Below are 12,480 nucleotides of genomic sequence, written 5' to 3'. Positions count from 1 at the left end.
CCGTCATTTTGATTTCCCGCTATTTTCAAAAAGTTGCAGTATTACAGAAGGTACAGAACATAGAATGTCACAGTTGAACACATTCAACCCTACGCATTATATTGGACTACTCTGTGGAGTTTATGTTAAGATTTTAGTGAGGACATGCAGAGTATGTTTTTGCTTTGTCGCTTGAGGCTGTGATTTAATGAGCGGGATATCATTTGATCGCAGAGTTATCTTTATCTTATTCAACATTGCACATACAGTCACAGTGAAAAAACTCATATTAAGTGTATACACAGAGTGTATATACACACAATAATAATAATAATAATAATAATAATAATAATAATAATAATAATAATCAAGATCAACAAAAATTATCAAGGAAGCTGTGAAAAAATTTACGTATCATAAAATGTAAAACCAGAAAAGGAAAGTTCTAACATTAGTTTTGAAAATCTGCAGGTTGTGAGAACGCCGAATATCTATGGTTTTTGCCTAATCGCATGAGGCTGCGATATTATGAGAGGGCACTCATTTAAAGGGATATAGTCGTCACGTTTGCGGCTGTGTGATATGGGTCCCATACTACGGCGTCGTTGATAAGGTAACAGCTCCCAGCATGCCTCGCGCTTATCCTAACTTTTAAATGGCGGCTTACCCATCCCGTCCAGTGTTCAACAATACCGAAACTGGTGACAGAGGCCGAAGCGAAAGCCTACAAAACGAGGGACGCAACAAAGGTGTATCGGGGAAGATCTTACCCCAAGTTGATAGATGCGAAATCCGTGAACTATAACCAAAAATCTAACGCTGTGTTTTCATTACATTTACTCGAAATTCATCGCCTATTTTGCCGAGAATGTAATCCTTTACCACATGGTGAACGGGAATGTACATGTTTACCGCGAAGTACGGGCAGGAGATCCATAGGAGAAAACTGGGAAGAAGGTCTCCAATCAACGACATTGATAGCAGCAGGACTAGGACAAGGAATCCAACGTGCAGGAAGTAATATTTCCAACACAGAAAGGTGAGTCTTTCCTGGGACGGTAGCTCTGAGCTCTGCATATTAGGGCTGTGTGTAACCTACAGTACAGTAGCTCGAGGTGTTGCCTGGGTGTTTGGGTCGGACGATCCACATACCCAGGCAAAACCTCGAGCTGCTGTACTGCAGCTAGGATGTGTGTTACCGGCGTTATACGGCCTCCTACCACCGAGGAGCTACCAGCGGTTTTGTCTATGGCAATCTGCAGGGTTGTGTGGGGTGGGAGCCGTATAACGCCGGTAACACACAGCCCTGCTATGCAGAGCTACTGGGACGGATGTTCACCGTGTACGCGTACACAGACTGTCACAGTGTGTGCGATATTTCTGTGTTCTCTCTCGCTTATGTTGTCGCTCGTAGTTGTTTTGTGACATGGACCCGGCATGGATTGCCATGGAACATTGGCTTTGACTGTTCCTTTTTCAATTCTCCACCACAAAAACCACTTCGATACATTTCAACAGGCTATAATTGTAACTTGTACAGGTCACAAGGTAGCCGGACGATTTGGTAGACGGCGCTGCCATAGCCGGGCACCGTCACACGCAATATACGCGAAACTTTACATGACTGTTGACACTTTGTGAAATTTACGTGTCAAGAATCCATGTGTATGGCGATGTGGTAATAATCTAATGAAGTACATAATTTCCAAGTTGATTTTGAACAAATCGATCAATCAATCAAAACGTGTCCCAAAAAGTTGGACTCAGTCCATTTATATTTCATTTGTTGATTTGTTGTTGTTGTTGTTGTTGTTGACATTATTGGAAATTACTTTGTGCAAGTAAGCTCATGTTGTAGAAAAGTGTCTCCGTGTTAAACAGATTATAAAATGACCAGCTATTGTTGACTATTTTTTGTAGTTTCCTACACCAATTAATAGCAGGGAATCAGGTAATTGTATGTGCAAAAACAGAGTGTGTGTGTATATTATATATATATATATATATATATATATATATATATATATATATATATATATTATATATTATATATATTGTTATATATATAGTTGTAATGTACATTTACATTTGTTTGGAAACAGAGCTCAAATAAAGACTATAAAATTGCCCAGGATAACTCAATTTTGATATCTACTGTAAGCAATTTACATATGTTTTGGCAAGTAAAAAGTGAACTTGCCAAAATGGCATTTGCAAGAGTCAAATTTGAGCCACACAAGATATTATATAAGAATACATGTAGACAAAAATAAGTTGCATATTTTGACTAGCCTATTGATTAGAAAATCTATTTTCATTGCTTTGTAAACAGTAAATAAATACTAAAATTTTCCTTTTAAAAACTTTAAAATCTGGATGGTATACATGTATTTCTCCTTTTCAATGGAGGATTAATTTCCATGCATTTCGGATATCAGAACTGTTAGCATGCTGTGTAGATCATTTTGATTTTTATGTTTAAAATTTTACAATAATTTCAATCAATTATTTTACCTTTTTTATGGGTACGTACTATACATTCCTGTTTTTTTAATCATAAATAGCACTTATATTATTAATTAATAATCTAATAATTTGCTTATACTTTTATGGGCAGACTATCAATGTGCTATTTAAGAGAATTATGGTAATACACATACAACAATGAAATACAATAGAATACTTTGTGTATATTGAACGAATGTCAATTTTGTTTGTAATTTCAGATTCAAGCTTTCTTCCTCTTGCATCGTCTACTCCTATGCAAGTAAAATCATGTGGACAATCTGTGAGGTACGATACTTGATTTTTTCACTGAAATAAATGTTGCGTTGATATTTCACAGTGATATCATTAGCATCTACTCTTAAATTTCCACTGATATTATAATGTATTTATAATATTTTACTTGTACCAGAATTGACTGTGACAGAGTATCTGAAGACACACATACTGCCAGTGAAGATGAAGACGAAAGAGAGTTTGCTATCCCCTTCAGAACTCTAGGGTTAGTTACCCCCCGTGGGGTGCTGATACATTTTATTATCTTTTTTCCCTGGATGTAAATGTGAGCTAGCTACTCAATGTCAACTTTCCAGGCAAAAATGTTGATTGATCTCTCTGAGTTCCTTTGTAGTCTTTGAACTTAAAAAATGCACGCTATACTAATTTGCAGTTGTTGTTGTTGATATTGGCTATTAGTAAATTCATACTTATTCAATCATTTCTTCAGAAATGACAAGAACATGTCGCTTGAGGAAGTTGTCTTTGATACAGAACAGTATGAACAGATGACAATGGTGCTGCAGAAGCTGGAGATGATGTGACCAATGCCATGGATGTAATTATTGCAAAGAAGTGCCTGGCTTTTGTTCCAGCAATACTTAACTTGCTGAAACGTGCCTATGGGGATATGTGTGCTCGGCAGGGATGTCAAAGGAGACTTTTATACAGTACAACAACAGTAGGCACTGCACTTACTGTTGTTTGGAGTTGTTCTGCAGGTCATCTTGGTGGAAGATGGCAGTCTCAACCTCGTTTTGATGGCATCTTTGCTGGCAACCTACAAACTGCTGCCTGTATCTTACTGTCTTGGAATAGCTTCAGGAAAGATTGAACTGCTCTTTAGGTTTGCCAATATAGCTTGTATCTCTGCCAGTACATTTTTACGGGTACAAAAACTGTATGCAGCTCCCGCCATTCAGAAGTACTGGGAAGCCATGCAGTTGGAGTTAACAGGATCTTTTCATGGACAGAAGGTGGTTCTGTGTGGAGATGGTCGTAATGACTCACCAGGACACTCAGCCCAGTATCTGTCATATAATGTGGGTGACACATCCAAGCAGGTTATACTCCACACAGAGACTGTTGATGTGCGAGAAGTAAATGGAAAAAGTCCAAATATGGAACGTTTGGGCTTTGACAGATCTATGGATAAGTTGACAGGAATGCTGGACATTGGAGAAATGATAACTGACGCTCATACACAGATAGCAGCAGCCATGCGTAAGTTGTGGTCAATATGTATATTGTTAGTTTGTGACTGCTTTATTTGAAACACCAATTTCACTGTATAAAGGGAACTATGAGCACACTTTTATTTGACTGAACACCACACTGTAGTATACACTGTTAGTGTGTGCTCCACATGTCACCTAAATTTCAGTGTAGTGGTGTATGCACACAACCAAACACAAACTTTCTGTAAATGTGTACAAAGTACAAGTACCCGGACAAGGATGGTACAAATGGTAATGGACAGATTTCTATAAACTGTAATCATGCAATCTTTGTCTCTGTATTGCAGTGTCAGCTGTTATGCAACAGTCTTCAGACAATTCTGTTTGCAATTATCATGAGCAAAGTGTGTAATTTGATTAACTGCCCAGGGTGTCATAATTCTCGTCTTTAAAATACATGTATTATAGTGTTATACAATAACAGCATTTGTTCATCCACTGAATTATATATGTTATGTTATGTGGACTAAGCATTTTTTACCAAATTTCAGGACACTGTGAAAAATATTCAGAAATCAAGCATTCTTGGGACATATGGCATGGGGGCAAAAATATCCACAAGAAAATCTTAGAGGTGAGATAGTGTTAGATTTTATTTACATGATAGTGCATTGCAAACCTACTGGTAATATTGTTCATCAGATGTGTTTATTTTCAGTATTTGATTATCAATTTTAAGTGTAATGTGAAAGAAAACTTGTTACACTTTTAACTTGCAGTATTTGTTAGTTTTATAGTATTTGCTAATGAAAGTTGACATTCTGAGGGGAAAGTTTCATTTATTACAGCAATAGACTGCTAATAGGTGCAAATAGTCATGAAACTTTTCATTGTAATTTTAGAAATGTAAATGAAAATATTTTGAAAACCAGACTCTTTCTTTCCAAAGTAAAACAAAAAACAAAACTCTTTAACGTTGTCTGATTTTTTGGCAGGCATCCAAACAAAGAGCTTGCAAGGATCTACTTCCCTGGGCAAATGCATTGAGGAATCATTTTTGGTATGCTGCAAAGGAATGCAATGGCAGTGAGAGAAAGATGAAGGTATGTTGTTTAATGATTTTGTTTCCTGCAATGACAGGGCTCGAAATTAGCGGTAGTCCCGCGTCCACAGACTACCAACTTTTCTCTGGGGCTACCAAAATCCATTAAATGGTAGCCCACAGGGACTACCAAAGCCTGGGACATAAAATTCAGTCAGTATTTGGCGTGCCATGTCCGGTCTGTCACTTAGGACCAGCTAAATGCAGTCAAACCCAGCTGGACAAAGAAAGGCCTGAAGAAGACGACCATGCGGCGGGAACTTTACAACAAAGTTTCTATATCTGTATTGTCATGCTTGAATGAAGTGATAGCCAATGAAAATGCATTTTCTTGCATTTTAATCATAATATATCAAAAAATCACAATTACACAGAAATTATATGCCTCCTCCCTACAGAAAGCCCATGGTCTATTTTTAGACCTGCTACAGTATGTCTCAGTGCTCAGGTCGAATCATTGTCATGACGACTATCATACTTTGCATACAATTTTGAGTTGTCAAAAGGTCACCAAACTTTTGAGTATCACGAACGTCCATTATACCTGTTTCCTTGGGTATTAAAAGTGTGCAATATTCATATCAAATGACTAGAAAATTCACTTTATGGGCAGAATCTTGAAAAATAGCTTTTTCTTGTCTGGTTAACAAAAAGAGATATCCCTGAACGAAAGTATACATGGGCTACCAGCCATTGTCACTGGGCTACCAACTTCAGGAAATGGTAGCCCAAGTGGACTACCAGGGAAAAAAGTTAATTTCGAGCCCTGAATGATTCTTCACAGGCTCACAGATACCCTGCAACTGGCAGTCCTCAACTTATGTTAATCTTATAATACGTATGCAAGTTTGCATTTCTTTGTATATTCTTTCAGGCCATTTGGTTTGGCATACTTCACCATGTAGTTGATGAACATGAGTGGATTCTCAATCATGATGGAACATATGGAAAGTGTGGACATGGTCCGCTCAGTGATGGTGAACGAATACCATGGTTGATAAAAGGGTCACCGTCACATATAGCACTGCGAAAGATTGTAGAAGACAAGCGTCTAATGAAAAATATCCCTTACTATGTCAACTTTCGGTAAAAGTTTATATTCTGTAGTAATGAAAATTTTGTCACTATCACTGCAATGAAAATTTTCAAAGTTCACAACATACATGCCACTTATGCAAGTGTCAAAAGTAGTATGCTAAGAAATTTATTTGTCGTGATTTTGCTGTGAAATCAGTATTTGTCATTCCATATCACCAGTATCCATAACAAGCCTGTATCACTTTACCACACAGCTTGATTGACATCTACATTTACACAGAAACAGCATTTCATTCAAAAATATACAAGTGAAAAACGATCTTGCTTGTTTTGGTCTAGGATGCGTTATGATATTTAGCATTATTACTGCATGCAAATTTTAAATGTATCCTTTTTTTATTTCAGACATACTGGATTCTTAGAATCCTTCCACAGCCATCTTTTGATGTATGCACCAAAGCGCCTTTATATTCGTAAGTGTTTATTGCTTGTTTTCTCAAAATTTAAGTCCAAACTGTTACATTACACTGAAATGTAGCGTTCACAAGGTTTAAGCTGTATTGCATGGAACATACTGTTGTTTAGTGGGATATGTCAGTATGTCAGATGACACAAGATAGTACAAATAATCTTTGGTGAATCATATTACTTTGAATTTATAGTTATAGAATCTCATGGAAAACCACATTCTACCAATATAAGTAAATTCTTTGTTTGTGTCAAATCAAAATTATGAAAGGTATATGGCCAAGAAGATCAAAGCATACTCTTACAGTTCACAATATTTGACAAAGGTTTTAGTTAAGAAATAAAGCTAAGCTGTACTTCCCTATCAAAATTCAGTGTGTGTGGGCCATTCTTGGCAGCATAAAAATGTACCTACTTCAGTATTATACACTTTCTACTGTAGTGTGCATGAACACCATTCCACTAGTGTATGTGGATCATTCCTTTTGATCATGAATTCCGGAAATGTTTTCAACGTATGTTTTTTGGAGACGATGACATTTCCACTGACCTATTGATGGAAATATCATTTATAAGTGGAGATGTTATTTCTATTCTCTTACCACTGTAAGTCTTATTATTGTAATCTCGTATCAGGAATGTAGTATTCACCAATATCCATCTTTACAAATGTTTCAGTTTTGTTGGCTACAAAGCACGGACAGTGTTGGCTGCTATAGACTTCAACAAACATGCAAATCGGCATAAAGAAGTTGCAGTAGATGGACAACCAAGGTAATGTACCCGTACACTGTCATTTTCAAGGTTGCCAAAGTTTTTAAAGCTGTAGTGTCTTTGAGTCTTCCAACAAACCCAACTTAGAATGTATTTGTTTAACTGCTCTTGCTGAGTTTGGACATTTTCACATCTGAAAGTGAATTCATTCTTCAGCAGTAAACCATGTTCATTGCACATGCATGAGTTTGTTGACAGCTGAATACTATGCACTTTATCTAAGTGTATTGATTGGAAGCAGAACAACACTCAACACATGTCTTTTCATTGTATGTGCGTTTATGACTTTTTTCGTTTGTGAATTCATTTACATGTTTGTGTTTGGTCATGTATGTGTATGTGTTTCTGGTATTTGTGTTCAAGATATGCATTCAGGTTTGTGCATGATGTGTAATTTTCCTATGACTAATTGCTAGCCACTATTGAACCCTCAGGAATGGGGGGCGGGGGCACTCTTGATATTTTCATATGGGGGTGTGCCACCTGAGTTCAATACATATACTCATGTATATTCAAAAAATATGACCCATTGTTAGGAATTTCTTTGATAAATTTGGGGAATTTTCACCTTTATTCTGTTACATGTGAAGGTTGGCCTTTTTAAAAAATGTTTAGGGTTTTTTTATGAAAAATCAACCAATAATTAGATATTTTTTCAGAAAAATTGACCCATGTTTAGGGATTTTTTTCATGAAAACGTTACCCATTTTGGTGGCACATACACATACACCTTTTCTATGGGTGTACCCCCCCCCTCCCTGAATAGAACCAAGGTCAAATCACTGATAAATATAATTACATTCTTTTGCAGGTACTATTGCAAGTATTCAAAATGTCAAAGAGGTTTTATCCAGTACCTGTGGTAGCCAAAAAGAAGTATGACTACATAAATGACATTCAGCAGCAGATTTTTGAAATGCGCCTTGGAGTAGGAGGTCATTTATCTCAATATGTTCCACCAGCTGAAAATGATCCCTGTCATCTACACACCAGACTGTCAATGATGAACCCTCCAAATATTACTGACTTAGTAGAGGCTCATAAGAGCAGGTTTGCGAAGTCCACAACATCAGAAGAGTCCGTCTGAAGGAGATCTATCTCAGACACGAAGGAACATCTTGCCTTATACATTGGACATTGGACACTCTCAATAAACACAGATTCGGCAGTTTACATTTGTGAAAATGACAACTCACATTTTTGTGCACTAGTAAGAATGCACATGTTGTATAATAGTTTGTGTGACAGTTTCTGTAGGAAATATTCTATTTTCTTGTCAAGACATTGTCAAAGTTTCTCATCCAGTGTGTTGTTCCTGAACAACAAAAGACAACATAGACAAATAGACAAATGTCAATCTATCATAAAACATGATTTATTGTCATGCATTTGAGCATTGCAGCAGATACACATGCTACATTTCTTTTGAAAAGGAGTAAAATTCACCAAAATAATACAATGTGTTGGCATCATATGATAGTTTCTATGTTTGATATGACATTGAAACAGTGTTTTGTCAAAAGGACAAAACAGAATGTCAGAATTTTCACAAGTCCATACTAAATGCAGCCATGTGTTATAGCATGATCTTTTAACAAAATAAAAATCTCTATATGGTATTGAAATACCCTGTTCTTGATCTGTATATGCAACTATATTGGCTATGGAATTTGTTGGTGTTAATTCACTTGTTTGAATAAAAACTAAAAATCTAACTGTTTGTTCACTAATGTCATGGATTTATTACAACTGTGTATCAAAAGCAACATTTATCTTTTTGCACCATAATGTTGATTTTCAACAACCATGTATGACCAGAAGTACCAGGATGTAAGATCAAGAGTAGTTCATGAAATCAAAAGTGGCACTCAACCCTAACTGTCACTAAGAGATGTATAACGAAGTACAAAAAGAAAATAAAACAAAATATAATTTTACAACAGCATAGAAATTCCGTTATATATGGCAGCAATGATAATTTTGTTAAGGAGAAATGTTGCATACACGGCAGGCAATTGTGCATACATATATCACTGAAAAATAGCTGTAAACATTTTACTCACAAAATATAAAGTGGTAATGGTATAACGTAACACTCATTTCAAAATGTCACCACTTTTGATAACAAATTTCCAAACAAGCAGTTTTGGAAAGATGAATTTTGGTGTACACAGAGTTTACATGTGTCATGAATATGTAGGGACTGCTATCATGTTCTGGGGAATACAAAACTCTTTAGAGTTGGTGAATTTTTGCCGTGCATGCATGCATGCATATGCACATACACTGCCACTTGTATACATCTTTACATCATTCAAATATGCCTGCATCATGCATGTATGCACACATACATGCATGTATGTGTGTAAGTAAATATGTATGAATGTGGCAGTGTATATACATATGTATAGTGTGTGTGTGCATATACATACAACACACACACACACAAATATATGCATTTTAATCCTATACAAACAACTGTTGCAATTTGTAGATATAAACACCCTTTCTTGAAACTCAATGGTCAGTTAATAAATTTGCCCTAGTCTTGTATTTCTCCATCCCTATAGCCAACATATATGTTATTTGGACTTGGAAATTTTCTTCTGATCGCCCAAACACAACATGAAGGGACAACACGGCGGTTCTCAGCACCCAGCCTGCCATGTTGCCAGTAAATATACTGTCGATATGCAAAGTGACGAAAACAGGCGTTGTCTCTCTGATGTTCCTCAGCATATGTGTCTGCATTCCAACGCATTGCCAGTTCCAAGACATTTGCATCAAGGACAAGGTAGTTGAACAAGCCTTTTATTTTGATGCATCCTTGGCTTTGACGTGTAGCGCAGCATTTTTTCTCTGCCTGTGTGGACATTTCCTGACACTGACCACACTTGCACCATGGAGGACTGCAGCCAGGGTTAGGTCCAGGTTGAGGAGCCGGGTAAGGTAATTGTTGCTGCAAATCAGCCCATGCTCCAGGCTGTCGCCTTAGCAGTTCTATTGTCAAACATTCCAATTCTTCTTTGGTTTTTTGCTGTACAAATTCCTGAAAGTTTGTGAAATCAAAAAGTTTAACTAAAAATTTGAAAGACACATGTTTAAGACTAATATCAAAATACACTATTGTTTTGATGATTAATGTACATTTTGGTATGTCATGTGCCAAGTTTAAAAGATTTCCAATAATTTACCAAAAGTGGCATGGGCATATATTTGAAACTCACATTTTGCAGACAAATTTGTTTTTCTGAGCAAGCAACAAATCAACATCGACACACTTTGCTTTGCTCTGTCAAAGTCTGGGCAAACCTGCTCTGTTTATTGAGTAACATGAAATAATGATAATACATTTGATAGATGATTATCAAGGAAAGCAGGCCCTGCATTTTATCAGGAAATCACAAAATGTAAGAACAAATTATAAAATTCATGAGCACTCTAATGTGACAAAATTTACACAATGTTGCAAAAATTCAAATTCATATCAAGTATATCAAGCAGTGTTTTATATATATATCAATAATAGGTCAAACACCTTCATTTGTCTTTCATTTTCTTCCATCATTTCTTCTGCTGTTAGATGGTGAGACTCATGACTTTCCCTAGACCTTTTCCGTGATGTGTCGGCTGATCTGTCCTCCTCATCTTCTTCTGATGTTGAGTCCTGCACAAACAATATCATCACAGACTGCATGTAAATGTCATAAACACATGTCCTTCAGAAAAAATCATGGGTACATCTGCTGACATTACTTTTAAAATTATAGTAAAGGGCTCATATTTTATTCCTAACTTTGTATTACTTTCATTGGGAGAAATATCTCCTACGCGAGGGTTGGTTGTGTTGTTGTTCTTGAAATGGTGTTCCCTCTATGAGATACCACTTCTGATGAACAGTTAGCATTGACTTTCACTTACATGTATTCAATTTCTCATTGATCAAGTCCTAAAAGTACTGATTTTTATGCATGTGTCCAGTTGTATCTGCCATTAGTCTGTCTGTACAAAACTCAGAAAATTACAGAACAAATACAGACATGTTTGCTTTTGCGTCCCAAACACTGGTAGCCACAGGCTCTTGACTCAATGCAGGCGAACCGCTAGCCGTCACTGATGCAATAAAATACAAATCAGTGACGGCTAGCGGTTCGCCTGCATCGAGTCAAGAGCCTGTGCTGGTAGCAATGGCGCGAGTTTTGGGAAGGGCAACATACCACACAGAACAGCACGGGTCTATAGCTCTGTACTTATCTGGCACATAATCCTACATGACGTTCAACATCGTGATATGTAAATACAGTCGCTTTCAGGCTGCAAGTCTCCTCTGCCAGCGTACGCACCACACGCTACCGCGGTTTCTGCATTCATTCTCGATCTCGTTGACAGTTTCAAAGTGGTATGAAGAAAGCGCGTACGTACGCACAGAGGCTTGTAGCCCACAGACAACTGCATTTTCAGATCTTAGTGCACCCTTCTTAAATAAAACAAGCAAGTTTAGGATCAGGACCCCATAAGAATATAGTGCGCAGACAATAAAAGACACTAAATCATCTGAAATAGCAGTGAACTACGGGAGTAAACTCTAATACTTACGTACGGGCAGTCTGTTCATACATGCACGTTTTTTTCCGCAAGTGCAAGCTCTATTGCAGTATTCATCCATGCTTTTGCATGGACATGCACCCCGTCCCCGTTTCCGAGCGCACACTCCTGAACAGTTGCACGATCTTGGCTCATTTACTCTAAGAAGGGCTTCTTCCACCTCTGTCAGTGCGAAGCTTCCATCGGCCGTCGCCATGTTTTGCGGAAAATTAATGTTTGTAAACATCACTATACGCGCAGCCGCAAACGTGACGACTATATCCCTTTAATTGAAGTGTAATATTTATCTTGTTCAACATTGTACATAAAGTCACAGAAAATAGTTAATATTAAGTGTATACAAAGTGTGCACAAACACATACTAATAATAATAATAATAATAATAATAGTCATCATCATCATCATCATTATATGACAGAACTCCATGACCGGAGAGTGCAAACAGTCCGTACAGGGGGTATTTGCACTAGTTGCTGGAGGTGTATTCTTGCGCCAGTCCTCGGACTTGCTTTCATTCGTGCGAGGGCAGCAAGTATTCACCTCCAGTACGAGTGC

General features: G+C 37.2%; 1 protein-coding gene and 1 long non-coding RNA gene across 2 annotated transcripts; one reads left to right on the top strand and one right to left on the bottom strand.

Moving 5' to 3' along the window:
* The first annotated feature begins 676 nt into the window (after positions 1–676).
* LOC139127144 (uncharacterized) lies at positions 677–8,407 on the top strand. The gene is made up of 9 exons (XM_070693064.1): positions 677–1,018; positions 2,706–2,772; positions 3,212–3,984; positions 4,490–4,572; positions 4,934–5,041; positions 5,915–6,126; positions 6,484–6,551; positions 7,519–7,589; positions 8,132–8,407. The coding sequence occupies exons 3-9, from the start codon at positions 3,522–3,524 to the stop codon at positions 8,405–8,407; spliced, it is 1,281 nt and encodes a 426-aa protein (XP_070549165.1). The 5' UTR covers positions 677–1,018; positions 2,706–2,772; positions 3,212–3,521.
* Positions 8,408–10,154: 1,747 nt separating this feature from the next.
* On the bottom strand, positions 10,155–12,145 carry LOC139127156 (uncharacterized). Its single transcript, XR_011550930.1, has 3 exons — positions 11,917–12,145; positions 10,859–10,987; positions 10,155–10,369 (listed from the first exon to the last, which is right to left on the bottom strand). It is a non-coding gene; the product is annotated as an uncharacterized lncRNA (long non-coding RNA).
* Positions 12,146–12,480: the final 335 nt, after the last annotated feature.

The sequence above is a fragment of the Ptychodera flava genome, unplaced genomic scaffold (genome assembly GCF_041260155.1).
Source record: "Ptychodera flava strain L36383 unplaced genomic scaffold, AS_Pfla_20210202 Scaffold_29__1_contigs__length_4469600_pilon, whole genome shotgun sequence".
Taxonomy (NCBI): domain Eukaryota; kingdom Metazoa; phylum Hemichordata; class Enteropneusta; family Ptychoderidae; genus Ptychodera; species Ptychodera flava.
This window is presented reverse-complemented; position numbering and strand designations above follow the sequence as displayed.

Bases quoted from the DNA above. Each gene is read 5' to 3' on its own strand.
- LOC139127144 (XM_070693064.1), top strand. From the start codon at position 3,522: ATGGCATCTTTGCTGGCAACCTACAAACTGCTGCCTGTATCTTACTGT. The intron at 4,573-4,933 runs GTGAGATAGTGT...ATTTTTTGGCAG, and splicing joins TCCACAAGAAAATCTTAGAG to GCATCCAAACAAAGAGCTTG. The intron at 6,552-7,518 runs GTAAGTGTTTAT...GTTTGTTGACAG, and splicing joins ACCAAAGCGCCTTTATATTC to CTGAATACTATGCACTTTAT.